The sequence below is a fragment of the Lycium ferocissimum genome, chromosome 1 (genome assembly GCF_029784015.1).
Source record: "Lycium ferocissimum isolate CSIRO_LF1 chromosome 1, AGI_CSIRO_Lferr_CH_V1, whole genome shotgun sequence".
Taxonomy (NCBI): Eukaryota; Viridiplantae; Streptophyta; class Magnoliopsida; order Solanales; family Solanaceae; genus Lycium; species Lycium ferocissimum.
In genome coordinates, this window is record NC_081342.1 from 42,634,079 (window position 1) to 42,661,709 (window position 27,631).

General features: G+C 38.8%; 1 protein-coding gene across 2 annotated transcripts; it reads left to right on the top strand.

Moving 5' to 3' along the window:
• Nucleotides 1–2,917: 2,917 nt before the first annotated feature.
• Nucleotides 2,918–27,373, top strand: LOC132054581 (26S proteasome regulatory subunit 6A homolog). 2 transcript variants are annotated; one of them, XR_009414329.1, is made up of 10 exons: nt 2,918–3,129; nt 3,923–4,039; nt 18,651–18,758; nt 18,992–19,375; nt 20,440–20,558; nt 20,924–21,011; nt 21,174–21,293; nt 21,463–21,603; nt 26,354–26,588; nt 27,163–27,373. XR_009414329.1 is itself a non-coding variant. In XM_059446563.1 (9 exons), the coding sequence occupies exons 1-9, from the start codon at nt 3,013–3,015 to the stop codon at nt 27,238–27,240; spliced, it is 1,272 nt and encodes a 423-aa protein (XP_059302546.1). In that variant the 5' UTR covers nt 2,919–3,012; the 3' UTR covers nt 27,241–27,373. The 2 variants fall into 2 exon arrangements, 1 of the variants encoding a protein (XP_059302546.1); XM_059446563.1 differs by lacking the exon at nt 26,354–26,588 and having other exon boundaries at nt 2,919–3,129.
• Nucleotides 27,374–27,631: the final 258 nt, after the last annotated feature.

Below are 27,631 nucleotides of genomic sequence, written 5' to 3' on the forward strand. Positions count from 1 at the left end.
AGTTTGATATGTTGATGTTGTTGGCTTATGGACTGATTTTTGAAGGAAGTTTCAGACGGATTTGTATATGTTTGTCATGTAGTATCTTGATTATGTTATTGTTGATGTTGTTAATGATGTTTGGAAATTGTTTTAAAATTTGGAAGAAGTAGATGATATAGGGGAAATGTTGTCCGAATTCCGTTAACTTATTAACTAGCTAAGCTTGAGTATGTAAGTGTTCCTATGGACTGATTGTTGTATGAATCATCTTGGATGTAGATTTGCAGGCTCAGAAGGTAGACTTTGAGTGTCTAAGTAAGCAGCAAGGTATGTTACGGCTGAACTTTCTTTTCTTGGCATGATTCCATATATAGTAAAAGCGTAATGAACCTTATGACTAGAGGTTGTCAAAGTAGAACTTGTCATATTGTGGCATAGCTTCCGAGTGTTATGTTAGTCTTTCTGAGGGTCCATATTCCCTCACTATGTCCTTGAGTTTATACAGAGGAAAGAAACATGTTACAGTATCAGTTTTTGTTAGGATATGTATGATGTACATATATTATCTTTAGCCTGACCACTTGGTCAGAGAGACAGATATGTATGGCCTACGGGTCAGTGTGACAGATTTTCCTGGCCTTATGGTCAGTGAGATTTTATAAAGTAAGAGCTTAACGAACTTCATAAAGCGAGATTATCGACTAGAGCTTGTTTTAGAAGCATATAGCCTCCTTACTGTTGTGTCGTATTTTCGAGAGACTCTTATCAGCTTCTTGTGTTCATGATACGAGAGAAAGGTATAAAGAGACCTGTTGTCGTCTTCACATATATCAGTTCATACTTGACATGTTCCGAATCAGAAACGACTAGCAAAAGAACTTGTTTTCCAAAAGAATTCCACTTTCATTTCTTTAGAATTATATTGCCATTATCAGATTGGTCCCTTGTCAGGAGTATTTTCAGTGTTAGTTCTCGTGATTGTGTAATGGAATTATGATAGTTTGGTATAGATGCTGTTGATAGCATGTTGGGTTGTTATTAAAGAACGGCACCGAGCCTTCGACGGCCGGCTAGAGATTGCACTGAGTCATCTATGGCCGGGTAGAGATGTACCAAGCATCCGACGGCCAGGTAGAGATTGTACCAAGCCATCTATGGGCGGGTAGAGATGCACCGAGGATCCGACGACCGAGTAGAGATTGCACTAAGCCATCTATGGCTACCAGAGATGCATTGAGCCTCCGATGGCCAGGTAGAGATTTCACCAAGCCATTTATGGCTGGGTAGAGATGCACCGAGCCTCCGAACCCCAGGTAGAGATTGCACCGAGCCATCTATGGCAGGGTAGAGATGCATCGAGCCACGCATGGCCGAGTAGTTGGCACCGAGCCTCAGATGTGGCCGGGTAGACTCGATAGTACAGTTTGCTTGTGAGTTGAGTAGAGGCATATAGATGTACTTCTCAAGTTTCTCTAATCCTTGTTTATTTCAGCAGATTTATGTATTTCAGATTCAGTTATAATTTTGTTTCAGTTATCTATTGTCTTACATACTCGGTACATTATTTCGTACTGATGTCCCTTTTGCCGGGGGCGCTGCATTAATGCTTGCAGGTACAAATAGACAGACCGACAGACCTCCTTAGTAGACAGAACTTGATATTAGGCGATTGGTGAGCTCCCCCTTGTTCGGAGTTGCAGTGTCTGGCGTGGAGTCTTCCTTTATGTTTATAGAACATGACGGGTGGGCGAGGCCCCCGTCCCGTCCATGACTCAGTTGTGCTTCTCTAGAGGCTTGTAAACGAGTACTGTATATAGTGTGTGCGTGTGATAGCCTTGCCAACTTGCATATGCCTATTTCGGTATTGTTGGTTTTGTACGATCATAGCGTACCACGTCGGCTTGCTCAAACATATATATATATATAATACTGACTATTTCGTTTGAATTGGGCACAGACATATATATACATATGTCTGTGCCCAATTCAGACGAAATAGTCAGTATTTATGTTTATCCAGATTATGGCCTTATCGGCCTGTTGGTATTGTCTGTGTGTAGGTAGGCCCTATAGGCCTAAGTTGAGGTTTGTCCCTCCAGAGTTACAGGTATAGAGTGGTTTGCTCGGGCCGAGTGTGGCACCGGTTGCTGGTTACGCCTCTCTAGATTTGGGGCGTGACAAGTTTTTACACACAGAAGGTACCAACCTTTGAATTTGAATTAACCTCAGTTCTTCATGTACATCCATTATGATTTTATTCAACAGTTGTAACAAAATGATTGTAATCGGCATGAAATTCGAATGGTTGGCTTTAAGAATAAAGAGTTTTAGTTGGGATTGAAGTTTGGGAATGTCATGTCACACTTTAGACAAAAATGACAAAAGAGTTGGACTACCAGGTCAAACTTCCGATAAAAATGTTGGAAATTTAGGAATGCCAACACAAAGGATATATCTAATATGGAAAAATATTATATTTGTCCTTTTATTCTAAGAAAAAAGCTATATCTTCGTTATACTTTTTGATATATCTGTCCTTATCATCCAACTTTGGGGTTATACTTACCCCTGAACCGTTAATTCCCCTTTTCCCACCTTTATTTCCTACGTGACGCACTGACGCCTACATGGATATTATTTTTTCCCTATTTAAATCTAGTCAAATTAAGTTGGATGGTAAGGACAAATATATTAAAAAAAATATAATGAAGGGCAATTATAACTATTTTCTAAAAGTACGGGGGCAAATCCGACCCAATTCCCTGTCTAATATGTATGCCTAGAGGGAACCGTAAAAAAAAAGGAGCTAGAATACCACAGTCGGTATTACTACTAACTACAAGGGTTGAAACGAACATAAATGAGAAAGAAAGGGCTGAAATGCAGATAATCAGAAAATTGGCCTATTTTGCTCCCATTCAAGACCACAGACACCCTTTTTTCTGATTGTACAAGCTACTACACAGCACAGATCGAGTCCCTCATTCCTTTGTTCGCTTTCTATACATAGACTTGTAATCTGTTGTGAATATGGCGACACCAATGGCTGAGGACAGTAGTAACTTCGAAGATGAACTGTATAACATGTCCACTGATGATATTATTAGGGCTTCCCGTCTTCTTGACAACGAATTACGAATTTTAAAGGTGAAACATCTGTATTCAAATGCTTTTTAGTAGTCGTAGTATTATTCTTGTCCTTCAATTTCTGTTACTTGTACTATCTGCTGTTGTTTCTTGTACTTTTTCTTCAGTCAGCTTTTCATAATATTATTGGGGCTTCCTGTCTGCTTGATAACGAAATCCGAATTTTAAAGGTGAAGATCAAGTGTTTTTATCTGCTTGTTTTTTTTGGGTTGGTCAACTGTGGAGTTTAATTTAGGGAAATTAGTTCTATGTCTATTTCTGAAAATATTTACGCCACCTAGCCCTTACTTTGTCTATAAACACCCGATTTAGCCCATACTTTGTGTTTAAACAACTTTTGTACACTATTATACAAGTTTGATACATTATGTATAATGTTTTTTCCCCAGGAATAATGTATAATATTGTATATTGGGCTATGTGGCATAAATATTTTCAAAAGCTGTATATTTTTGAAAAATCCCTTTAATTTAGGGAAAATTACACTGTATGATACCTGGGGGAATATATTTACTCGGTTTAGCCCATATTTGAGTTTGTTACCCGGTTTAACCCATATTTGTGTATAAACACCTATATACACTATAAATTACAAGGTTGATGCATTATCGATAATGCTTTCCCCCCAGGTATTATGTTGTATAATATTGTATAAACTGAAAATATGGCTATGATGCTGTTACCATTATCATAATAAAATAAAATATGTCTACGTGGTGTAATATTCTATGTTGGGCTGTATATTTTTGAAAATTTCCCTTTAATTTACTTAGAGTTGAATGTTGAATTTTAGGAAGAAGTGCAGAGAACGAATCTAGAGTTGGATTCATTCAAGGAAAAGATAAAGGAGAATCAGGAGAAAATCAAGCTCAACAAACAACTTCCTTACTTGGTCGGCAACATTGTTGAGGTATGTTACTACTCCATCTGTCCCAATTTATGTGTCACAGTTCGAATTTCGAGAGTCAAACGGTTTAATTTTGACCGGTTAATTCAGGCATGGAATCTTTAAGTTTTTCGAAATAAAATTTATATATTTGAAAACTACGTAAAAAGTACTATAAGTCACAATAATCGACAATTTAATTTTTTAAAAAGCTATATGAAAAAACTATAATCAAAGAAAGACTTGTCTGAATCTCGAAATCTGAAAGGTGCCACATAAATTGAGATGGAGGGGAGTATTAGTTTTCATCATTTTCTCCTATTTACGAAAAGGAGGAAAAGAATTCGAGTGGGGTTTATAAAAGAGAAGCTGTGTTTCAAATGGGTTTCACCTGTTGATTGTTTGGTGTTTTAGATTCTCAGAAATCTAGTCTGGTTGCTCTGTAATTGGGTAACTGATACTGTCTGCATGCCTGTTATTTGATAACAATTATACTTCTAGGCCTGTATATTCGGATTTATGAAATTAAGGCTTTAAGACCCTCAATAAAAGCTTTCGGAGTGTAATTAGTAGTACACTATTTTCTAATAGTGTAAGTAGACCATTTTTTCAATTTAATAGGCTAACAAGCAGTTGCCTACTAGCTGATTTTATTGATAATAACACAATTATAAGCAGCTTGTTGCTTCCCTTCTCCCTTGAGTGATCACAATCACAAAACCACAATCTCATCATAGCAACCATCAGGATGATGTGAATCATCAAAAACATTTGGTTCTGATATTATCAGTAGACGAGTGACTCTTGGTTTTCTTTAATTTTTTTTTTTAAAATTTTTTTGTTGGGCATCAACTTCTCCTGGAATAGGAACATTAATCATCCTTCAGTACAGATGTGACTGTCTATTGATAAGATAGCAATATCTGAAGAAAGAAAAAAGCAGTTCATGATGAGGCTATGAACCGCAATAGAGCCAATCAGAAGGCCTTTAGTGTAAGAGAATACAACAACGACAACAACAACAATGCCTCAGTCTCAATTCAAACAAGTCAATGTCGGTTATATGAATTCTGCCTAACAATGTTTCTCCAACTGAATTCATCTCAGGCCAATATTAAATAAAATAAAAATAAAAAGTGTTTTCTATTTCTACTTTTTGGTATCGCCTATATAGATCTTTTTCTTCCATTGCATCCTATTTTCTGCATGGGTTCCAAAAGATTGTAGGTCTTGATAACTTCCTTCGATGTGATTTTAGGTATACCTCGTCCCTTTTTAGCACCTCCACTCACCATGGTTTCACACCTACAGACTGGTGCATCTGGAGGTCGATGCAGGACATGATTAAACTATCTTAACCAACCTCTCATAAGAATCCTCAACGTGTGCTAGTTGTTCCTTCTGACAGATATGCTCATTTGGTATTGTTGAGTCTTGTATGACCACACATCCATCTTAGTATCTTCATCTCTGCGACACTCATCTTGTGTATGGCTCTTAGCGGCCGATATTCGCTTCCTCATAACGTTGCTGGTCTTATAACTGTTTTATAAAATTTACCTTTCACTTTGGTAAACATCCTTTTATCACATAACACCCATGTAGCCTTTAATGATAAAAAAGGCAATCCCGTAGAACTTCTCCATTTCAACTGTTTGGTTTTAATTCTGTGTAACATCTTCATCTGTCATTGCATTCTCTTAGAACAACAAGCCTGGAATTCTGAAATGTTTTCATTTAGGCACCTCAATACCGTTTAATCTCACCTCAACTTCACTCTTCGTTTTATGCTTGACTAAACTTGTAGTCAGTCATATTTTTGCTTATCCTAAATCCTTACTTTCTATAGTGCTTCTCCATAATTCAAGCTTTTGGTTGACACTCCTCGCTAGTTTCCTTAATTAGCACACTATTATTTGCCATAACATACACATTGCAACCTGATTAGGATGATTTCCAATTTAACCTGTTGGATGGCTGGATAGTTTGCACATCATCTATTTAATATTTTATGAACATCAATTAGATGAAGTATGACTTGTCCTGTAGAAATGGGGCTGGACATGACTTGTCCTGTAGAAATGGGGCTGGACCTGATCTTTTGAAGGGGGTAGTGAATAATGTCAATAGTGTTATTAGAACACTAGAATGGTTGTGCAGCCAGGGAGTATTCTTAGCCTATGATTTCTGATAGCACCAGAAGGGTAGAAAGAGAAGTATTGGCAAAATAGTTATGACCATTTCATTAATGTGAAGGATAGCCATCTACTGTGCTAAACATCCGAGGGCAAAAGGGAGATAATCCGTGGCCGTTAAATCTTTTTGATTCTAGTCTGGAGAAGCAAACTTGAATCACAAAAGTTTCACTACACTACTTATTCTCCATAGCCAATTCCAGTGGGAAGGGCAGGGTTCCAGTTACAATAGCTCCAGTTACAATAGCTAAGGAGTTAGAAAAGAGAGGGAGATCTAAAAGAGTCAAAGGACCAACTCCACATAATATCTTATCCAATTAATGGAAACTTGTGCTTTGTGGAAATATTAAAACTTGCCCCGGGAAATCCTCGTGTTGCATCCTTCCTTTAACCTGATTAAAAAAATGAGGCTTAGCGACCAGCCAAATCTTTCTTTTGCCCTATTTTTTTTTTTTCCTTTTGCTCTCCTTTTTGCTAATTGTTTAATCGATGTTATAAATATCCCCGCACGCATTGAGTGCTGTTTTATCATCAACGAAATTTCACTTACTATTCTCAAAAAAAGAGGAACACTGAAGATACTATCATGTATGGGCTTTGGAGAAAAATGGATCAAGTGGATAAGATATTGCATCTCAACTGTCAAGTTTTCCATCCTCATCAATGGTTCTCCTGAAGGTTTTTTTCCATCTCAAAGAGGATTGAGGCAGGGTGACCCTCTGTCTCCTTTCCTTTTTATTCTAGTCATGGAGGGCCTGAACAATATGATTAAGGTGGCAAGAAACAATGAATGGATCAAAGGTTTTGAGGTGGCCACAAATTCACGCTTAAATGCCAACATGGAAGTCACAGATCTCCAATAAGCAGATGATACCTTAATTTTCTGTGATGCTGATGAAGATCATCTAAAGATATTGAGATTAATCCTGGCGCTATTTGAAGGAGTTTTTGGTTTACACATTAACTGGAGAAAGAGTCACATGTATCCAATCAATGTAGTACCTAATATGGAGGAGTTGACTGGGATTTTAGGTGGAGAAGGTGGAGCATTGCGTACCACTTATCTGGGAATGCCCTTAGGTGCTAAATCAAAGTCTATGAGTATTTGGAATTCTGTGATTGAAAAGTGTGAAAAGAAATAGTGGATGCTCAACAAATGGCATTCATCAAGGGGAGGCAGATCATGGATGCTATTTTGATAGCAAATGAATGTGTGGATGTGAGAAAGATCTCCAAGGTTCCTGGGATTCTATGCAAACTAGACATAGAAAAGGCTTATGATCACCTAATTGGGCTTACCTGTGGAAAAACTTTGGAGAATATGGCCTTTGGTCGCAGGTGGATCAAGTGGATAAAGTTTTGTGCCAGTACAGTCAAGTTCTCCGTCTTGATCAATGGTTCACCTTCTGTTTTTTTCTCTTCTGAGAGAGGATTGAGACAAGGGGATCCCTTATCCCCTTTTCTCTTTATTTTGGCAATAGGGGGACTCAATGACATGTTGATAACAATTCAAATAAACAACAAGATCAGGGGTTTCAAGGTCAATGCTGGTGACATTCAAGATCCCTCAATTTCCCACCTTTTATACGCTTGATGATACACTAGTTTTTTTTTGTGATGCAGAGAGCGATCAATTGAAGCAGCTAAGAGTTATCTTTATCCTTTTTGAAGCTAGGCTCCACATCAATTGGGAGAAGAGTTTTGTGTATCCAGTCAATGAAGTTCCAGGTATCAACAGGCTGGCCAATATTCTGGGAGGAAAAGTAGGAGATTTACCCACTACATAACTTGGCATGCCACTGGGGGCAAAGAATAAATCCATGAATATTTGGAATGCAGTCTTGGAGAAATGTAAGAAGAAATTGGTAAACTGGAAGAGTCAATATCTCTCACTCGGAGTTGGAGTAACTTTGATCAACAGTGTACTAGATGCCTTGCCAACCTACATGATGTCTTTATTCCCCATGCCAGTTGAGGTCATCAAGAAGCTGGACACTTTGAGAAGGAATTTCTTATGGCAAGGAAACTGTGAGACAAAGAAGCATCACCTCGTAAATTGGTGTACAGTTTTCACTAGCAAGCAGGGGGGTGGATTGGGAATTAAGAGCTCAAGGTTACAGAATCAGAGCCTTCTGCAGAAATGGCTATGGAGATTTGCTTCAGAGGAACAATCCTTATGGAAAGAAACGATTATGTCCAGATATTGGATGGAAAATCAGTGGATAACAGAGGAAGTAAAGAATCCATATGGTGTTGGGCTGTGGAGAACTATCAGGAACCGTGGCCTAGACTATGGCACAATTCAAAGATAAAAGTAGGCAATGGTGGGAAGACATCTTTCTGGAATGATGTCTGGGTAGGTCAACAATCCCTGAAGAGTTTGTTCCCTGGTATTTACATTCTGAATCAACAGCAGAAGGCAACAATCCTGGAAGTTAGAGATAATCAAGGATGGAACCTCAGCTTTAGGAGAATGCTCAATGATTGGGAAGTGGAAAGGTTGATAGGATTTTACAACACCCTTGAACAGTTCAAGGATTACTCCAATGAGGTGGACAGTTTAGTTTGGTTGAAGGATAAGCACGGAAGATTCTCAGTCAAATCTGCCTATAAATGCGTCAGTAACATCAGTCCCAACTTGGGCTCTGGCCATGGAAGATGATTTGGAAAGTTAAAATTCCATACAAAGTGGCATGGTTTACATGGTTAGTGGCCAAACAAGCTGTTTCAACACAAGATAATGTGATGAAAAGGGGTTTACAACTTTGCTCTTGGTGTTTTTTTTTTTTGTGAAACTGAAGCTGAAACAGTAAATCATCTTTTCCTTCATTGTAAAGTGACTGAACAACTTTGGCAATTCTTCATCAATTTGAGAGGGCTTAAGTGGACTATGCCAAGGAATACAGTTGAAGTTCTGGCATGCTGGAACAGAGATGGTAATTTGTCAGGCCATAGGGAGAGATGGAAGATTGTTCCAGCTTGCATCTGGTGGACAATATGGAAGGAGAGGAATCAAAGATGCTTTAAAGATAAAAGTATCACCTTCCAGAAATTGAAGATGAATTGTCTAGTGTTTTTCTATTTTTGGTGTATTGATGAATTCCCCCAAGAGGCAGAGGATATAACTAGTATTCTAGATTGTTTATAGGGCTATAGGTGGTAGGTTTTTCTTGCTCTAACTACTACTTGTAATTACTACTGAAAGTACACCTTCGGTGTATCTTCTTTGTTGATAATAGATATGTCAGCTGTTCCAAAAAAAAAAAAAAAAAAGTGTGAAAAGAAGTTAACTAGATGGAAATCACAATATATTTCCCTAGGGGGCAGAGTCACTCTCATCAACTCAGTGTTGGATGCACTGCCAACTTACATGATGTCCATACTTCATCAATTTAAGAGGGCTTAATTGGACTATGCCAAGGAATACAGTTGAAGTTCTGGCATGCTGGAACAGAGATGGTAATTTGTCAGGCCATAGGGAGAGATGGAAGATTGTTCCAGCTTGCATCTGGTGGACAATATGGAAGGAGAGGAATCAATGATGCTTTAAAGATAAAAGTATCACCTTCCAGAAATTGAAGATGAATTGTCTAGTGTTTTTCTATTTTTGGTGTATTGATGAATTCCCCCAAGAGGCAGAGGATATAACTAGTATTCTAGATTATTTATAGGGCTATAGGTGGTAGGTTTTTCTTTCTCTAACTACTGCTTGTAATTACTACTGAAAGTACACCTTTGGTGTATCTTCTTTGTTGATAATAGATATGTCAGCTGTTCCCAAAAAAAATAAAGGTGTTAAAAGAAGTTAACTAGATGGAAATCACAATATATTTCCCTAGGGGGCAGAGTCACTCTCATCAACTCAGTGTTGGATGCATTGCCGACTTACATGATGTCCACACTTCCCATCCCAGTGGAGATCATCCAAAGGCTTGACAAGATTAGGAGGGATTTTTTGTGGCAAGGAAATCAAGACAAAAAGGTATTTCATCTAGTCAAATGGTGTGATGTTATGTTGGGGAAGAAACAAAGTGGATTAGGCATCAGGAATCACAAATTGCTGAGTAAAGCTCTTAAATTAAAGTGGTTGTGGAGGTATTCTCAAGATAATCAATCTTACTGGGGAAGCATCATAGAGACAAAGTATGGTGAAGAAAGCAAATGGATGACCAAAGAGGTGAACACTCCCATTGCATTTTGCACCCCTAACGTGTACCCTCTTTTGCGATTTTCACCCTATCCTATTTTTTTTTATGACTTGCACCCTAACCTCTTCAATTTCTTGCAAAACAATAAAAACACTCTTTTTATAAATTTAGCATGAGGTCAAAATAGGAATACAAATAAGAAATCATGAAAATAAAAAAAAGAAATGACATTATATTTAAAAAAGAGTTGAAACAATTTTTTTTGCCTCCTTCCCCTTCCAAATCAATCTATCAGCCACCTAACTTTGCTAAACATTAAGCTAAGAACATTTGCCCATGCTTCACCCACATAGAAAACATCGAAAACCCCTTGTTAGTTTCATCCCCTTTTCCTGAAAATAGAAAAAAGATCCAAGAACCACATTTTGATTTATTGTTTTGCATTTGCAGGTATTTTGCTTCTACTGTTGACAGCAGCAATTGATTTATTAAGACCTCTAGCGTGTGGTGATGGATCCAATTTCTTTACTCAACAAACCAATATGTATTTTTGTATGTGGCTCGGGCACTAGCATCTATACGGATTGTGGGTACACGTTTTACTATTGCACTTATGGGAAGCATCATGCAATGTTTTTTGATTGGTAGATATTCATCTTTTACTTGTGCTGGGCTTTAAGCACCTCGTTCATCGGCTATATGGTAGGACAATATCAGTTGCATGATGGCATTTTGGTATACCTTTGGCTTGTAACATCCTTGGCTTGGCAATTTTCCTTGCTGGCAAACGTTTGTATCTCTATACTCCATTGCCATGTTAATTGTTAAGGAACAAGGAGGCATAAAAAAAAGGGTGGTTTCCTTGGTGGAAAACGTTTCAGGATTTCTTATTTGTATTCCTATTTTGCCCTCATGCTGAATTTATAAAAAGGGTGTTTTTATTGTTTTGCAAGAAATTGAAAAGGCCAGGGTGCAAGTCATAAAAAAAAATAGAATAGGGTGCAAATCGCAAAAGAGAGCACACGTTAGGGGTGCAAAATACAACGGACTCCTCCTTATGGTGTTAGTTTGTGGAGATCCATAAGAGTATTATGGCCTTTCTTGAAGAATCATACAACAGTAAAGGTAAACAATGGAGATAAAACATCCTTTTGGGAAGACAGAAAAATCTCAAAATGCTCCCAGGCACGTTTACCAAGACTTCTCTCTCTCCTACTTTCTAGGATTGTAGAAGCCCCTTTTTTCCGGCTAGGTCCACCGGAATCCGCCCTTCATTCCCGCCAACAGTAATCACCCACTGTGGTTACTGGTAAAAACCATTTTCTACATTTTTTACTTCGATTAGTTCTGATCTTTTTTCATGGGGGAAAACAGAATTTATTTTAATGCTGGTTTCAAGTCTTTTGACATCACCAGGTGGACTTCAGGCAATGATCCTTGGTTCGACTGGGTCCAGAGAAGCAGAAATAGGCTGAGGAGGATAACCATCAATAAGAAGCTTATGGAATGGGTCTGTTTCATCCTCAAGGAGGCTTCGAATGATCAAAAGAATACGGTGAGGAGACGGAGGACAAAGGATCAAGTGGCTGACTTTTATGGTACTAGGAAGTACAATGATCATGGAAGATACATGAGTATTCTGTCTCTTAAGGGTGAGGCTAGATCAGTAATTATAGTTCCTGAGCTAGCCATTAATGCAGGATGGAGAGACATAGCTTTTACAAGTGAAAGCTTCATTAAATGCTCAGTTCAATAGCCTTCCAAACCAACTCCCAGAATCGTTGATAAAGACTATCCCCACGCAAAGGTAGTTAGGGAAAGCAAATGGCAATCCCAACCCACAAGCGATGGCACAGTTGACAGAGCCGGTCTTTTAGGAAGATGCTTAACAGGGACTTTGGGAATCTTGAACAGCCTACGCTTTCAGATGTTCGTAGGTGGTCAGCATCCACATGGAAGAAAGCTTTTGGGGTGAACTTCTACGAGATGTCGGGGAATCTCTTTCTCTTTGAGTTTCCCAACAGGAACATGGCACAATTGATTCTGCAAGGTGACTGGCTTTGGAAAAATATAAAGGTCAGGTTGGAATGGTGGAGTCCTTTTGTTGGCTGCTCATCAGTTCAACATAAGGAAAAGTCGACATGGGTTAGGGCAGTGGGCTTACCACTACATCTATGGTCACATGACACTTTTCATGAAATAGGCGAGAAGTGTGGAGGGTGGAAGAAGACAGAAGAGGAGACTGAGCTCAAGAACCATCTTAAATGGGCTCATATTGAAGTTTATGGCGAGGGTAGCAAAATACACAATGAAGTCAACATATCAAAGGACTGGTATATCTTCACCATTCCGATTTGGGTTGAGAGAAATCCAAGCTTTGAGAAGATTCCGGCGGGAAAAGTGACGGAAGTGCAGGTCTTAGAGAAGGAGGAAGTCTGCTAGGTCTGCTCTTTAATGCAGGGTAATACCCAGAGGATAAAAGACTCGTACGAGGTTTTTAACAGCTGTGGACTGGAATGCATGTGCCGAGGTGGGGCCCTTAAAAAGGCTGTAGTAGCACGTGAAAATCAGACCAACCGTACAGATATTTTATTTAGTCCTTTGGGCCGGTTCAGTAAGGGTTCAGGTTGTGGGCCTGAAAAAGACAGGCACATGTTATTATTAATAATTTTGGAGTCCAGCCCAACCAGGAAATTATATCAGAGTATTTATAGAGGAGATAGCGATAAACTCTATCACAGAGACTCTCTCCCACAGTTCTGTCTCAACTACTGATTCAATGGAAAATCTGCAAGCAAACAACTTGATTCTCTCCGATGTTTTAGAAAGGGAAGACGTACCTACTCTGCAATTGACAACGATGGTGGGGGGAAATTGCATGGAGGAGGTGGGTTGTCTACAACAAGTGGCAGCTCTTGTTTCTGGGTGTAATTGCGAATTATGGGATACAGATGAGGCCATACCCATTCTTACAGAACAAGATGACTATTATATGGATAAATCAAGGGAGGCGACAGTTTGGGTCCAACAACATATGGCCAAATTTAACAAGATTTTTGGTGTTGATTTCAAGGGGCATGAAAAAGAAGCTACTGAGCTTCTTGTGCAGATAGATGCGTGCCGACAAGCAAGGAAAATGTAACCAACCTCGGCAATCAAGAAAACTAGGCCCAAAGGCATGCAGGAACTGAAGAATTTAATTACTTTTGATGTCACATTCAAAAGTAGTGGGAGCAGAAACAAGGGGAAAGGACAAACACAGGTTGAGTCATGAGACTCAAACTTGTGTCATGGAATGTTAGGGGATTGAATGATCTGGGGAAAAGAAGGTCTATTAATAGCCTTCTAGATCAATGGAAAGCTGATATTATATGTTTCCAGGAATCAAAATTAGAGGGGGATTTTCAGGATCTTATTAAACAAATTTGGGATGGAAGATGGGTGCAATATGCATGCTTAGAAGCTAGTGGTACCAGAGAGGGGATTCTTATGCTTTGGGATTGCAGAGTATGGAAGGGGAAAGTACTTCAAATGGGTGCATACACTTTAACTTGTAAATTTGAGGCGCTGTTACAGAATTTTAACTGCCACATATCAGGAGTCTATGCTCCAAACTGCAAGAAAGAAAGGAGGAACGTTTGGGAGGAACTGGGAGCAGTCAGAGGAATGATGGAGGGTATATGGGCTGTATGTGGTGATTTTAATGTTTGCAGGTTTGCCTCTGAGAAGAGGAACTGTCTGAGGAGATCCTCAGCTATGGTAGAATTCTCGGATTTTATTGATGACATGGAACTTCTAGATTTGAACTTAGAAGGAGGAACTTTCACTTGGTTCAGCGGAGATACTCACAATACAGCATCCAGAATAGACAGGATTTTGTGCTCGGCTGAATGGAATAATCAATTCAGTAACATGAAGCAAACCACACTCCAAAGACTGACCTCTGATCATGTACCAACTGCCCTATTGTGTGGTTCTTGGGAACATAGTAAATCATATTTCAAATTTGAGAATTGGTGGCTGAATACTGAAGGTTTTGTGGACAGAATCAGCTCTTGGTGGAATTCCTTTGTTTTCTTTGGGAGACCTGATTACATTTTAGCTTGCAAACTTAAAGCTCTAAAATGTAAACTTAAGGAATGGTGCAGGAATGAACAGGGGAATTTGAAGATCAAATGGCAAATTTGGACTCTGTGCTTGATAGAAGAGCTCTGACAGAGGAGGAGGCAATCAAGAGGGCCTCTACACTTATGGAGTATGAAGAGCTACTAAAAAAATGAAGAGACTGCATGGAGACAGATCCAGGGCTTTATGGTTGAAAGAGGCGACAACAACACAAGATTTTTCCATAACACTGCTAATGCTCATAAGAGAAACAACAATATTGATCATCTGGTGGTACAAGGGGGATCTCATAGTGGAACCAGAAAGAGTCAAGGAGGAAATCATTTTTTTTTATAAAAAACTCTACACAGAGACAGAGATCTGGAGGCCTACTGGAGATTTGATTAATTACCCCTCAATTACAGAAGCAGAGAGGGATTCCCTTCAAAACTGATTTGAGGAGCAGGAAGTATATAGTTGCCTGAAGCAGTGTGCTATAGATAAAGCACCTGGTCCTGATGGGTACAGCATGGGGTTTTATATCAAGTGTTGGGATGTTTTAAAGCAGTATATAATGTAGGTTTTTCACAATTTCCATGATCAGGAAATGTTTGAGAAAAGCTTCAATGCTACTTATAATGCCTTGATTCCCAAGAAGGCAGGGGCAGAGGAGCTGAAAGATTTCAGACCGATAAGTCTGATAGGAAGTTTCTACAAGCTTTTATCAAAGGTTTTGACTGAAAGGTTAAAAAAGGTGATGGATAAACTAGTGGACTCTCAACAGATGGCCTTCATCAGAGGGAGACAGATAATGGATGCTGTGTTAATTGCTAATGAAGCAGTGGATTCAAGAATTTCACAAAACAAGCCTGGCATTTTGTGCAAACTGGACATTGAGAAAGCATATGATCATGTGAATTGGGAGTTTCTTCTTAGAATTCTAAAGCAAATGGGTTTTGGAGAGCAATGGATCAGGTGGATCAAGTTCTGTTTGTTCACTGTCAAGTTTTCCATTCTTATCAATGGTGCTCCTGAAGTTTTTTTTGATGCTCATAGAGGGATTAGACAAGGAGATCCGTTGTCTCCTTTTCTATTCATTCTTGCCATGGAGGGTCTAAACAACATGATAAAAATAGCCAAATCAAATAGGTTTTGAGGTAGCCAGAGGAGGCGACAGGAGTTTGGATGTCTCACCTTCAATATGCAGATGACACTTTAATTTTTTGTGATGCAGAGGAGGAGCAGGTTAAGTTTCTGAGACTCATTTTGGTCTACTTTGAAGGAATCTCAGGACTTCATATCAATTGGAGGAAAAGCCATATTTATCCCATTAACATTAACTCTGTCCCTAATTTGGAGTTGTTGGTTTCAATTTTGGTAGGTGAAGTGGGTCAGTTACCTACTGTCTATCTTGGGATGCCACTAGGTGCAAAGTCAAAATCCAAAGAGATATGGGATGCAGTTTTGGAGAAATGTGAAAAGAAGTTGTCCAGATGGATATCTCAGTATTTGTCTCTGGGAGACAGGCTTACTTTGATTAATGCAGTGCTTGATGCTCTACCAACTTACATGTTATCTCTATTCCCTATCCATTCTGGAGTGGTTCAATGACCGGATAAGATTAGAAGATCTTTTTCTGGCAAGGGAACAGTGACAAAAGAAATTTCCACTTAGTAAAGTGGAAAGAACTGATTACTAGCAAAAAACAGGGTGGTCTTGGTATTAAAAATCTGAAGAATCATAGTAAGGCATTAAAATTGAAGGGGTTATGGAGGTATTCTAAGGAGCCTCAATCTCTTTGGGTAAATGTTATCAAGATAAAGTATGGGGAACTGGATTGCTGGGCCACCAAGGAGGCAAATAATCCATATGGTGTGACCTTATGGAGGTCCATCAGAGCCTGGTGGCCTTTCTTAAAGAGACACTCTGTCATTAAAGATCAGAATGGTAACAAAACACTCTTTTGGAAAGACAAGTGGTTGGGCAGTAGGAGCTTGCAGGACTCCTTTCCTGATCTGTTTATTCTGGTTCAACATCAGAATAAGACAGTGGCTGAGATGTGGTCACCTCAAGGTTTGGAGCTGATTTTCAGGAGAATGATGAACGACGGGGAAATTCCCAGGTTGACTGAACTTTTTAGCCTTCTGGAAACTTTTCAAGGTGTGCAAGATGGAGAGGACTGTTTGTGGTGGTCTGGACATACCAAAGGGCAGTATATGGTGAAATCTGGATACAACATTATGAACACAATAGCGCCACAGACCTTTGTTTGGCCTTGGAAACACATCTGGAAAGTAAAGATACCACACAAGGTTGCTTGCTTTACTTGGTTGCTAGCTAAGGAGGCTGTGTGTTAACCTGATGAAGAGAGGCATCACCGTAGACTCAAACTGCTGCTTATGTGGGACTGAAGCTGAAAGTGTAGGACACTTATTTCTACATTGCAAGGTCACAAGCCAGTTATGGAAGATTTTTCTCAATCTCAGGGGCATCTCTTGGACAATGCCTAGCAAGATTGTTGAGACTCTTTTTAGCTGGGAGGAGGCTGGGATTGGGGCAAAGAGTAGAAGAAATTGGAGGATCATCCCAGCATGTATATGGTGGACAATCTGGAAAGAAAGGAATGCCAGATGTTTTGAGAATAGAAGTAGTACAATTCAGATGATCAAGCTCACCTGTGTTAGGCTACTTTGTTTTTGGTGTACAAATGCATACCCTGAAGATACAGAGACAATCCTAGATGTTCTTGATTCATTTTAGAATTGCAGCTATGCTTCAGTGACTCTTGTTTAATTTTTTTCTTTTTCTCCTTTTTCTCTTGTAAAGGGGTTTTCAGTACTGGGGACAGTACTGGTCTATAATACAAAATGTTACCTGTTTAAAAAAAAAAAAAATCCTTTTGGGAGGATAAATGGTTGGGCAATGGAAGTTTGAAGGACCTTTTTCCTGACATTTATAGGCTGGCTGCACATCAACAAAAGACTGTAGCTGAAACATGGAATCCTCAAGGATGGAACACTCAGTTTAGGAGGAATTTTAATGATTGGGAAATTGACACACTGACTGAATTCTTTAGATAGCTGGAAGAGTTCAAAGGCACCGTGGATGGAGTAAATAATTTGTGGTAGAAAGAAGACAGTAAAGGCATATTTAAAGTGAATTCAGCATACAAATTTTTGAACCAAGGTAATCAACTGGTGCAACATTGGCCTTGGAAGCATATATGGAAAGTGAAAATACCATACAAAGTAGCATGTTTCACTTGGTTGTTGGCAAGGGAAGCTGTTTTGACTCAGGAAAACCTTAAAAAGAGGAAGTTCTCTCTTTGTTCCAGATGCTATTTATGTGGTGAAAAGGCTGAAACAGTCAGCCATCTGTTTTTACAATGCAAAATAACAGACCAGCTTTGGAGAATTTTTGTTAACCTTAGGGGCTTGGCTTGGGTATTGCCAAACAAGATTACTCAAGTACTATATAGCTGGGAGGAGGCAGGAGTAGGAGCTGCAGACAGAGAGAGATGGAGGATTGTTCCTGCCTGTATCTGGTGGACAATTTGGAAAGAAAGGAATTCAAGGTGTTTTGAGGACAGCAGCAATGAAGTACAAAAGATCAAATTGAATTGCATTAGACTTTTTTGTTTCTGGTGTAAGCAGATTTATCCAGAAGATACTGAATCCATTGTAGATATTCTAGGATCTTGTTAGAATGTTGGATCAGTGTTTTCCTTTTGCCTGATGTAAATATGGTTTTCAGCACAACCTATGTGCTGGTTTAGTCTATACATACAACTGTTACTTTCTCAAAAAAAGAAAAAAAAGAAAAAAAAAGAAAAAAAAAGAGAAACACTGATTGGTGCCAGGGGAGAAAGGAGAGGGCTGGCGATTGATTGTATGTTTTGCAAAACAATAGTGGTTTTCCTTGCTATGTCTACTATTCCTTGTTATTGAAAGTGATCTTTTTCCATTTCTTAAGGGTATATGCATGTATAAGAAGGCATATTTTGACATTTCTGACTTTTTGTTAAGAAATCAAATTGCCTAGAAGACCTTGGGGAAGATGGTATATTTGCACATATTATTATTCTCCTCTCTTTTTCTTAATCTTGTTTTGTTTAGGAGGGGGTTTATGCAAAGAGGGAGTATAGGGCAGTTTATTTTTGAGGCACTCACTTGATCCTTGTCTTTTCAGATTTTGGAAATGAATCCAGAGGAAGAGGATGAGGAGGATGGTGCAAATATTGATCTTGACTCACAAAGGAAGGGCAAATGTGTTGTGCTGAAAACATCCACGCGCCAGGTGAGTCGTTAGACTCATAAAATTGTGTAACTATTTTTTTGCGATGCGTAACTGCCGGCATTTTCTTCTTCAAAGTAGTGTTATTTTAATTTGTCCTCCCAAAGCTTCTTTGGAATTTATGTCCTTTTTATGGGTGGAACTTCATAACTAGGTCCTTGTGCTCCATATGAAAGCCATTTGGTTTTAGCAAAGATATTGTGCTAATTGAAGTCCTTTCTTCTTGCCAATTGCAGACAATTTTCCTGCCTGTTGTTGGCCTTGTTGACCCGGACAAGTTAAAGCCTGGTGATCTGGTCGGAGTAAACAAAGACAGTTATTTGATATTAGACACATTGCCATCTGAATACGATTCACGGGTGAAGGCAATGGAAGTTGATGAAAAACCAACTGAAGACTACAATGATATTGGAGGCCTTGAGAAACAGATTCAAGAACTAGTAGAGGCAATTGTTTTACCTATGACGCACAAAGAACGGTTCCAGAAATTAGGCGTTCGTCCTCCAAAAGGAGTTCTTTTGTATGGGCCTCCTGGGACTGGGAAAACTCTCATGGCCCGAGCCTGTGCTGCACAAACAAATGCCACTTTTCTTAAGCTAGCAGGACCGCAGCTTGTGCAGGTGAATTTTCTTCTACTTCCGGTGTTTCTTGTGTTTACTTGCTTTAATTCATACGAGATACTCTGCATGTACAAGTTACTCTTGTATCTCGTATCCCCTTCTCTTAATTTGTATTTTTTCTACAAGTAATGTATCCCCCGTTTTCTTCTTTCCTTGCAATTGGGACAAATAGTTGCTCTAGAATGCATTTATTGCAATTATATTTAAGTAAGATGCTAAGATGCTTCTCATATCGAACTTACTGATGATCTTGTCAAAAGGTTGATGCTTTCGATTTCACTTGCATTTAGTTTAAATTCGTAAATATCAGTTAAAGTCTATGCGTTTGATATATCTAGTTTTTGGAGCTTTTAAAAGATTTGATAGTTTGATTTGGAATCTTCAAAAAAAGATGCTACTTTGCAAACAGCTCAAACGAACACTTTCCGCAAAACTCAGAAAGTTAGTTTGCAAACTCAATTTTTGCGAACCCGAAAACAAGCGCCACCTTAGAATATGTCTAGGTCATTAGACAACATGTTAATTAGTATAAGACAGCTACTTTGGTGGTGGAACATGAATTATGCTTTTTCCGTAGATGGTATAGTAACATCTATGAGATTAGGAACTAAATTATATCAAGGAAGCAGTTTATCTATAATTACACAAGGGAGAGAGGTCACTCTCGCATGCATTCTCAAACTGTCATATTTCTCTCTAGGTTATTTGTTCACGGCATGATTTTGATGTCAAGCAACCATCTTCAAGTTATCCATGTATCTGGAGTGGAAATACTCATAATGTTGTTGCTAGCGTGTTTCATCAGTAACATTATATGCTAGACTTTCACAACATGGAATAGGCATAACTAGCTATCGAAATTGAATGTGTCAAGCTAATTTCCATAAATTGATTTACTAGAGCAAATTGTTTCTGAAAGAGAACTTCATATCATGACATATAATTTGCATTTAGAAGTTTATGATTTAATTGTTTGGCATTCTGAAGTTAACTACCCGATTAGTGCATAAAACAACTGCGCCTCATTTATACTGCTTATCAAAGAACCCCTGTACTAAATATAGATGTTCATTGGAGATGGGGCAAAACTTGTTCGTGATGCTTTCCAGCTGGCAAAGGAGAAATCACCCTGCATCATTTTTATTGATGAGATTGATGCTATAGGCACAAAGCGTTTTGATAGGTAACCATGTTGCTGATGTTCTTTTCACTTAGAAATGTTTGAATCTTACACAGACACACACATAATATGCACTCATGCTATATGCTATGATGAGTCTTATGACTGAAAAAATGATCACTTTTTTTTATATGAAATTTCGCTCTAAACCTCCTTATATAATATGCAGACTCTTGCTGATGTTCTTCTCACTTTCAAATGTTTGAATCTCACACACACACACGCGCATAATATGCAGACTCTTAATATATGTTATGACAGAGAAAAATGATCACTTCGTACTTAATGAAATAAGTTTCACTCTAAACCTCTTTATAGATGCAGTACTGCTGTATCTTCACTTACTAAATTATGTTGTTTGATCACAGTGAAGTTAGTGGGGATCGAGAGGTCCAAAGAACCATGTTGGAGTTACTTAATCAGCTTGATGGTTTCAGCAGTGATGATCGGATAAAGGTTTTTTTCCTCTTGCTTGTAATAATATATTTCTACTTCTGCGCACCTTAAACTAGTTTGGACATTGAGAACCTGGTAATTTCTACTATACATGGTGATTTTAACTATTCTGGTTCTCTACGTTTTGAGTGAATTGTATTGGTCTCTTTCCTTTACTTTCAGGTGATAGCAGCAACGAACCGAGCCGATATTTTGGATCCTGCTTTGATGCGGTCTGGTCGATTGGATCGTAAGATTGAGTTCCCCCATCCTACAGAGGAAGCTAGGGCTCGAATCTTGCAGGTAAGTCTTTCTCTAAACTTTTCTGATTTCATTTCCATAGCCCTTGCTTGCTTATAAAAGGAATAACAAAAGAAAGTGTCTATAAAGGCTGCCTCCTTTCCCTATTCTAGGAAATAAGTTCATCAGTGTTTTGGTTCTAGTGTCTTTTAACTCTTTATTGGAATTGCAGATTCACTCTAGAAAGATGAATGTTAACCCTGATGTCAATTTTGAGGAGTTGGCTCGATCCACAGATGATTTTAATGGGGCTCAATTAAAAGCTGTATGCGTTGAGGCTGGCATGTTAGCACTCCGCCGTGATGCCACTGAGGTCCCTTTCTTTCTCCTTGCTTTCTCTAGTATTTGTGACTCCTCAACGTGTACATGAATGCACTATTGAGCTGATACTCTGGCTATGATCTTCAGAGTCCGGAACCAAAATGACCCAATAAAAATTCAAGTGAACCAAAATACCCCCAAAAAAAAATTTGGTACAAAAGTACCTTTAGCGCAGTAAAATACTGCGCTAAAGCACTGAACTGTAACGGCACCGTTAAGAATACTGCGCTAAACCATATTTCTCTCTCCCCTATAGCGCAGTATAAAATACTGCGCTATAGGAGTCTATTTTCCCAAAACAGCCTCTTATTACATTTTCACACTTTTTTACGTACTTTAGCCGTATATTAATCATGCTTTGAGACTCCGGAACTTCAATATTTTATATAGAATCCTACTTATTTTTGTGCGATTAATAAGGTAGGCTCAATACATCAAAGGATACGCAAAAACGGCTTGTCGTTTTAGTGGTTGAAAAGCGCTCGAAGTTCATTTTTTGTTTGAAGACTTATAGTCCTTAGCTTTACGTTATTTATGTTTTAGGGTTTCGTGTTATTTTTAAATTAATGCTTAACTTTATTTCGAATGTGTCACGATTTTTTTTTATTATCAATTTAGGATGTGACTATAAACAATAATAAAGACGAAGATAATATTTATAAATATAAATAGATATGAAAAAAATATATAATACTTACGATAAACTGTACAACACTAATGTATATACACTATCGTGGATGGGTCCCACATGTGGTAAGCCTGAGACTATCCTTAGGCCTAAGGCTCATACCATCCCCATCGCCCTCGCCATCGTCTCCATAACCTTTTTCCTCTTAATAACCGGGCGCTCCAAGTCATGATCATCTCCTCTTCCCCTGGTCCTTGCGCCCTTGACTAGAACGTGCTTCTTCTTGGGATTTAGTCCCGGCCGGCACGCTCGAACCTCGAGCCGAGTCAGGTGCGGAAACTCGACCTCTTCCCCGTTGGGAGTTGCCACCGTAGGCGCCGAAGGATGAACCTGAAAAACATATAATAATTAGTACAATTTCTTGTTTATTCAATTGAATACATTAACGTTTGTTGAATAATCAAACTGCGTGTATCGACGGGCGCCTGAGTATGCTCCTGAGATGGGTCTGGTGCTGAATATGATGATGGGTCTGGTGCTGAATATGATGTAGTCTCCTGGATGAGATGTTGTTCGAGGTCCAAGTAAAGGTTAAAAAAATTAAGTTAATAGTCACCTTATATTGAATGAAATTGATTTTAAGTAGAAATCTTACCTGTGGCTCTATAGTCTCAGGAGAAGACACCTCTGCCTCGGCAGGCTCACGAGAAGGCTCCTGAATGGGTCGCTTCTGTGGACTCACTGGCGTCGAATTCTAAAATATGAAAAATTACAAAATAATAAGTAGTATATATATATATATATATATATATATATATATATATATATATATATATAATCAAATATGTATTTTAAATATTCACCTTATATTGAATAAAATTGATTTTAATAAAAAGCTTACTTGTGGCTCGATAGTCACATGGGAAGACACCGCTGGCTCGGTAGGCTGATGAGAAGGCTCCTGAATGGGTCGCTCCTATGAACCCACTGGCGCCGAATCCTAAAATATGAAAAATTACAAAATAATAAGGAACATATATATTTAAAATAAGTAATTTAAATGATCAAATAAGTATTTTAAATACTAATCGGGATTAAAAAGTCATCGGAGTCTAGAATCCTGGGTCTCTTTAAATTCCTCACAGGCCGCTCATCACCTAATGACGCACGTAACGCGCCCAATTGAAGTCTCAGCAAGTAGGAGCGCCGGCGTAAACGTAGGTGACTGTCCAGGTGAGCTACCACTGGCTTGGAACGGCTGCGGATGGACTAGAACGGGAACGTCCTCTGGAATGGGAGCGACCTCATCTAACTCATCTACCAGATGGTGTCCTCCACCACCAGGTCCTCTAGCAGCAGCACCGCGTCCTCTACGCGCACTGCGTCCTCTGGCAGCACCACGTCCTCCTCCTGGCGCTGGCTAATACTCAGCCTCTGGAACAGGCTCCTCCATGCGCCTAAACTCTCTTGCCTGCCGGATACCATTCTAGGATATCCATACCATCTCCGTCGCAAGCTCGGGTTAAGGCATATGCTCTAACCTCAACATGCGTAATCGTCGTACGGCCACCAGCTGCATTTGTGTTCAACAGTAAAAAAAAAGTTATTTTTAAAACTTAACAATTAATACAATAAAATAAATCTAAATACGATAAACTTACCAATGCCTCGTACTGCCCCGCGAGTGCTGAGTATCCTACATCCCTTGTGGGACGCAAAGTAGGTTGCCGATCAATCGACGTGTGATCCGATGATACCAGCGCATGTAGTCTTTGAATGGAAGTCAAATGGCCGACCACCGCTAAAGTGTCCAACCTGTGCTCCCAACGATGGAGCTGGACAGCCATCAAAGCCAGAAATGCATCATCAACGGCGGCTCGATCGTCCCACCGGTAGTGTCGGAGCACATGACGAATGTCAGGGGGTATACTTTGTGTATGCCCAAATGGCGTCGTAAGACTCGCTCGGGCATATGGTCCTCAACGATGTCCAGGTGTATCAATGGACACCGCGACCTCCACACCCCCTGACCTGCCCTGCCCTGCAAAAGACTGGCAACCCATTTAATATAGTAGCGTACGACGTCCATATAAATAGCTGCATAACATATAAATACAAATTAGTGATCACCAAGTAGAAAAGATGTTTAATTAAATTAATAATGTAAAGTTAGATAGTTTTACCGCATTGTCCGTCATGTGATCAAGCTGGTCCCGAAATGGAAGAATACTATGATGCATATCCACATCCCGGTCAAAACCCGACATCCACCTCCTCGAATAGGGCATGTCAATATCGAGGTGATGCCTAGGTACGGGCTGAAAAGGCAGCATCCTCTCCCGACGCTCATAACTGTAAGCGATATTAGAAAATACGATTTTTTAGTCGTCGTTTCAAGAGGTTTATTTACATTAAAGGAACACCCACTTAAAATATTACTTGGAGAAGAGCAAAAAATCCACACACATCGCTGACAACACCAATATACGCTTGGCATAGGCATCTGTAAAGATACGCCAAAACAAAGACCCACCCGGTTTGTAGTCTCCCAAGCGGTCCAGATGCTCCAAGAAGACCAAATATCGTAAAGTGACAGGCACCCGATGAGTTCGGGAACAAGATGCCCTCCAATATAATAAGCGGGTACAAACGGGCATGACGATCAACAACGTCCGACTGAGTGCCGTCCTCTACAGGATCCTCTGCCTCCAAATAAGTGCAGAGTGCACTAATCTTCACACGACTCTGTCCCGACATTTGGCCCTCGGCATCAGGCACAAGTGGGTGAGCCCAGTCAACTTCGTCACCCATGTACGATCAGGAAGAGGCTCGTACCGAGTGTATAATGACTCTCCATCTACCCGCAATCCAAAGAGGACCTCCACATCCTGAAGTTTAATCATAGTCTCACCGGTGCGAAGATGGAAGGTATGTGTCTCCGGCCTCCACCGCTCAATCATGGCCGTAATGAGCGCCCAATCATGCTGTACCCGACCAACGGACATGCAACGATAGATATCGCCCCAAAATAATATCTCTAAGACGTGGGGGTGTGGGGGGCGCTCACGTAAAAGAGCCCACACTTTCTGCAGCCTACGGGGACGGAGCCTAGTCGATATCCCTATAGTACCAGTCCATAATAATTCTGACCTATGATTGTCAAAGACAATATTGATCTATCATCAAGCCCCAGGTGAACAGCGAGCCCCGGGTGATCATCGGGCCCTGGGGAACATTCGGATCCATGAAAGAGTTGGGTCTGTACAAACTAAATTAGTCATTATTCTTGAAATTAAAGAGAAATTATATTAACTAATTAATCATTTGTAGGGAATATGTGAATTATGTTGTATTATATCTTGTGAATAATTAACATGGGATAAACAATTTCACAAATAAATAAAGTAACGATGCCATAATTAACATAAGAGGAGATTACTATATTTTGGGGGTGTCTAGTCTCTATGGACGTGCGTTGCACGAATATTTCTTGTCGATTTTTATAATATTATTTATATTCTATTGATAAGCAACTTGAAAAAATCTAATTATTATCTTGAATACAATATTTATTTTGAATGTAGAAAAATCAAATATTTACTGCCTCGCACGATTCTGAATATTTGATTTGGTAATTTTGTTATCAATCTTTAGTAGATAGTCTTTTCCAAAAATTATTTTCACTCTCCAACCAAATATTGGAGGAAAATAATTATTTTTCAGAATAACTTTCGTCATATTAAATGTGCAATAAATTTAATATGTGATAGTAAGGACACGGGGTTTTGAATTATGTGATGGCAGAGATTTTTAAGTTAATTAGTTTGGGAATCGAAATTCAGCAGCAATATTTGTTTAGAACTCTATTTTGAATATGTGATATATTTTTAGTTGATCAAATAGCTAACACAAATATGATAAAATTAGACTAAAACAGTATATTTGTAGACCACATTTTTTTCTAGAAACTTTGCATTTTATCGTTAACGTATGTATTTATGAAATTCATAATAATTTGGGGGGTATTTTGGTTCACTTGAGTTTTTATTGGGTCATTTTGGTTCCGAACTCATGATTTTCATCTGTTTGGTGTAATTTCTCTAATTTAATTCAGGACACAATGGATCTATGAAAAAACACAAACAACAGATAGCCGCAATGTTTCTTGGGTATGATCAATGTTAGTTGGCCTAAAATCAGGGAAAAAGGAGCAGAAGATAGCTGCATGTCTATTGCATCTGATCATGCTAGTTGACCCAAAAAAGTTTAGGATGTTTGGATTAATTGAACACGTCGCAAGCTTAAAATCTGAATAACCTGAGCATTGCAAATGTTTTAAGTACTGAGAGGTATATTACAATTTTTTCCCGTGAAATGTGATCTATTTATTCTATTACAGCCTCGGATAGTTTTTGGCTGCTATTGGGAAATGATGTTATAGAGAACATGTAGTGTAACATAAGTCGGTTAAAAAAAAAAAAAATTTGGTTGTTATAGTGAAATGTTGTAGAGGCCCACCATTATAGAGAGGTCTCACATGCGGTCTCACTGTACATGTGAAAGCTTATTAGGAAAGTAAGAAAGATGCAAAGGACTGTTTTTGGCTAAAAGAGTAATATTTTATTTCAGATGTCAAATTCTTCTTCCCGCTAGTTGTAAAATTATGTAGCGCACTTGTAAATTTTTTAGTTCATGACAAACTAGTTAGGAGCTTCAAGTGGTAATTAAAAGTTCATATTTTACCACTCCAAATGAAAAAGGCCCTTAATGTCATAGGGTTTCAACTAGTGGGGTTTGATAGTTATTGGTCCTGTCAAGCAAAGAATTAAAATTGAAGCTAATAAAAAAATGGATGAAACACATTTCCAACTTTTTTATGATTTGCATGCTGTAAGTGTTAATTTTATGTGTAATATTTTGCAGGTTACTCATGAAGACTTCAATGAAGGTATTATTCAGGTTCAGGCCAAGAAGAAAGCCAGCTTAAACTACTATGCTTAAATCAACTAGATGTGCCATAGAGAGCACCTTTTATCTTTTCAAAGTTAACATTGGCCTTTTTAAGTGCTAGACTTTTGGCTGTTAATTTTCTCGTCTCACAAATGGTGCATGGTATTATTCTGATTATTTCTTAGATTTGTTTTCCTTATAGTTTATTGTTGTATGACTCGATGGCCTACAAAAACCTAAAAGAGATCAGCAATTAAGGTATTTATTAATTTTAAAGGAGAGAAGGATATGCTAATTGGAGATTTTTAGATTATACAAGGTTAACCAAGAATTCTTTTTTAGCAAAACCATCTAGAACTAGGCTAAATGGGAATGGAATTAATAAATCGAAGCATAAAAAATGTCTGGAAACAATAAAAACAGAAACAAAGCAGGAAAAACC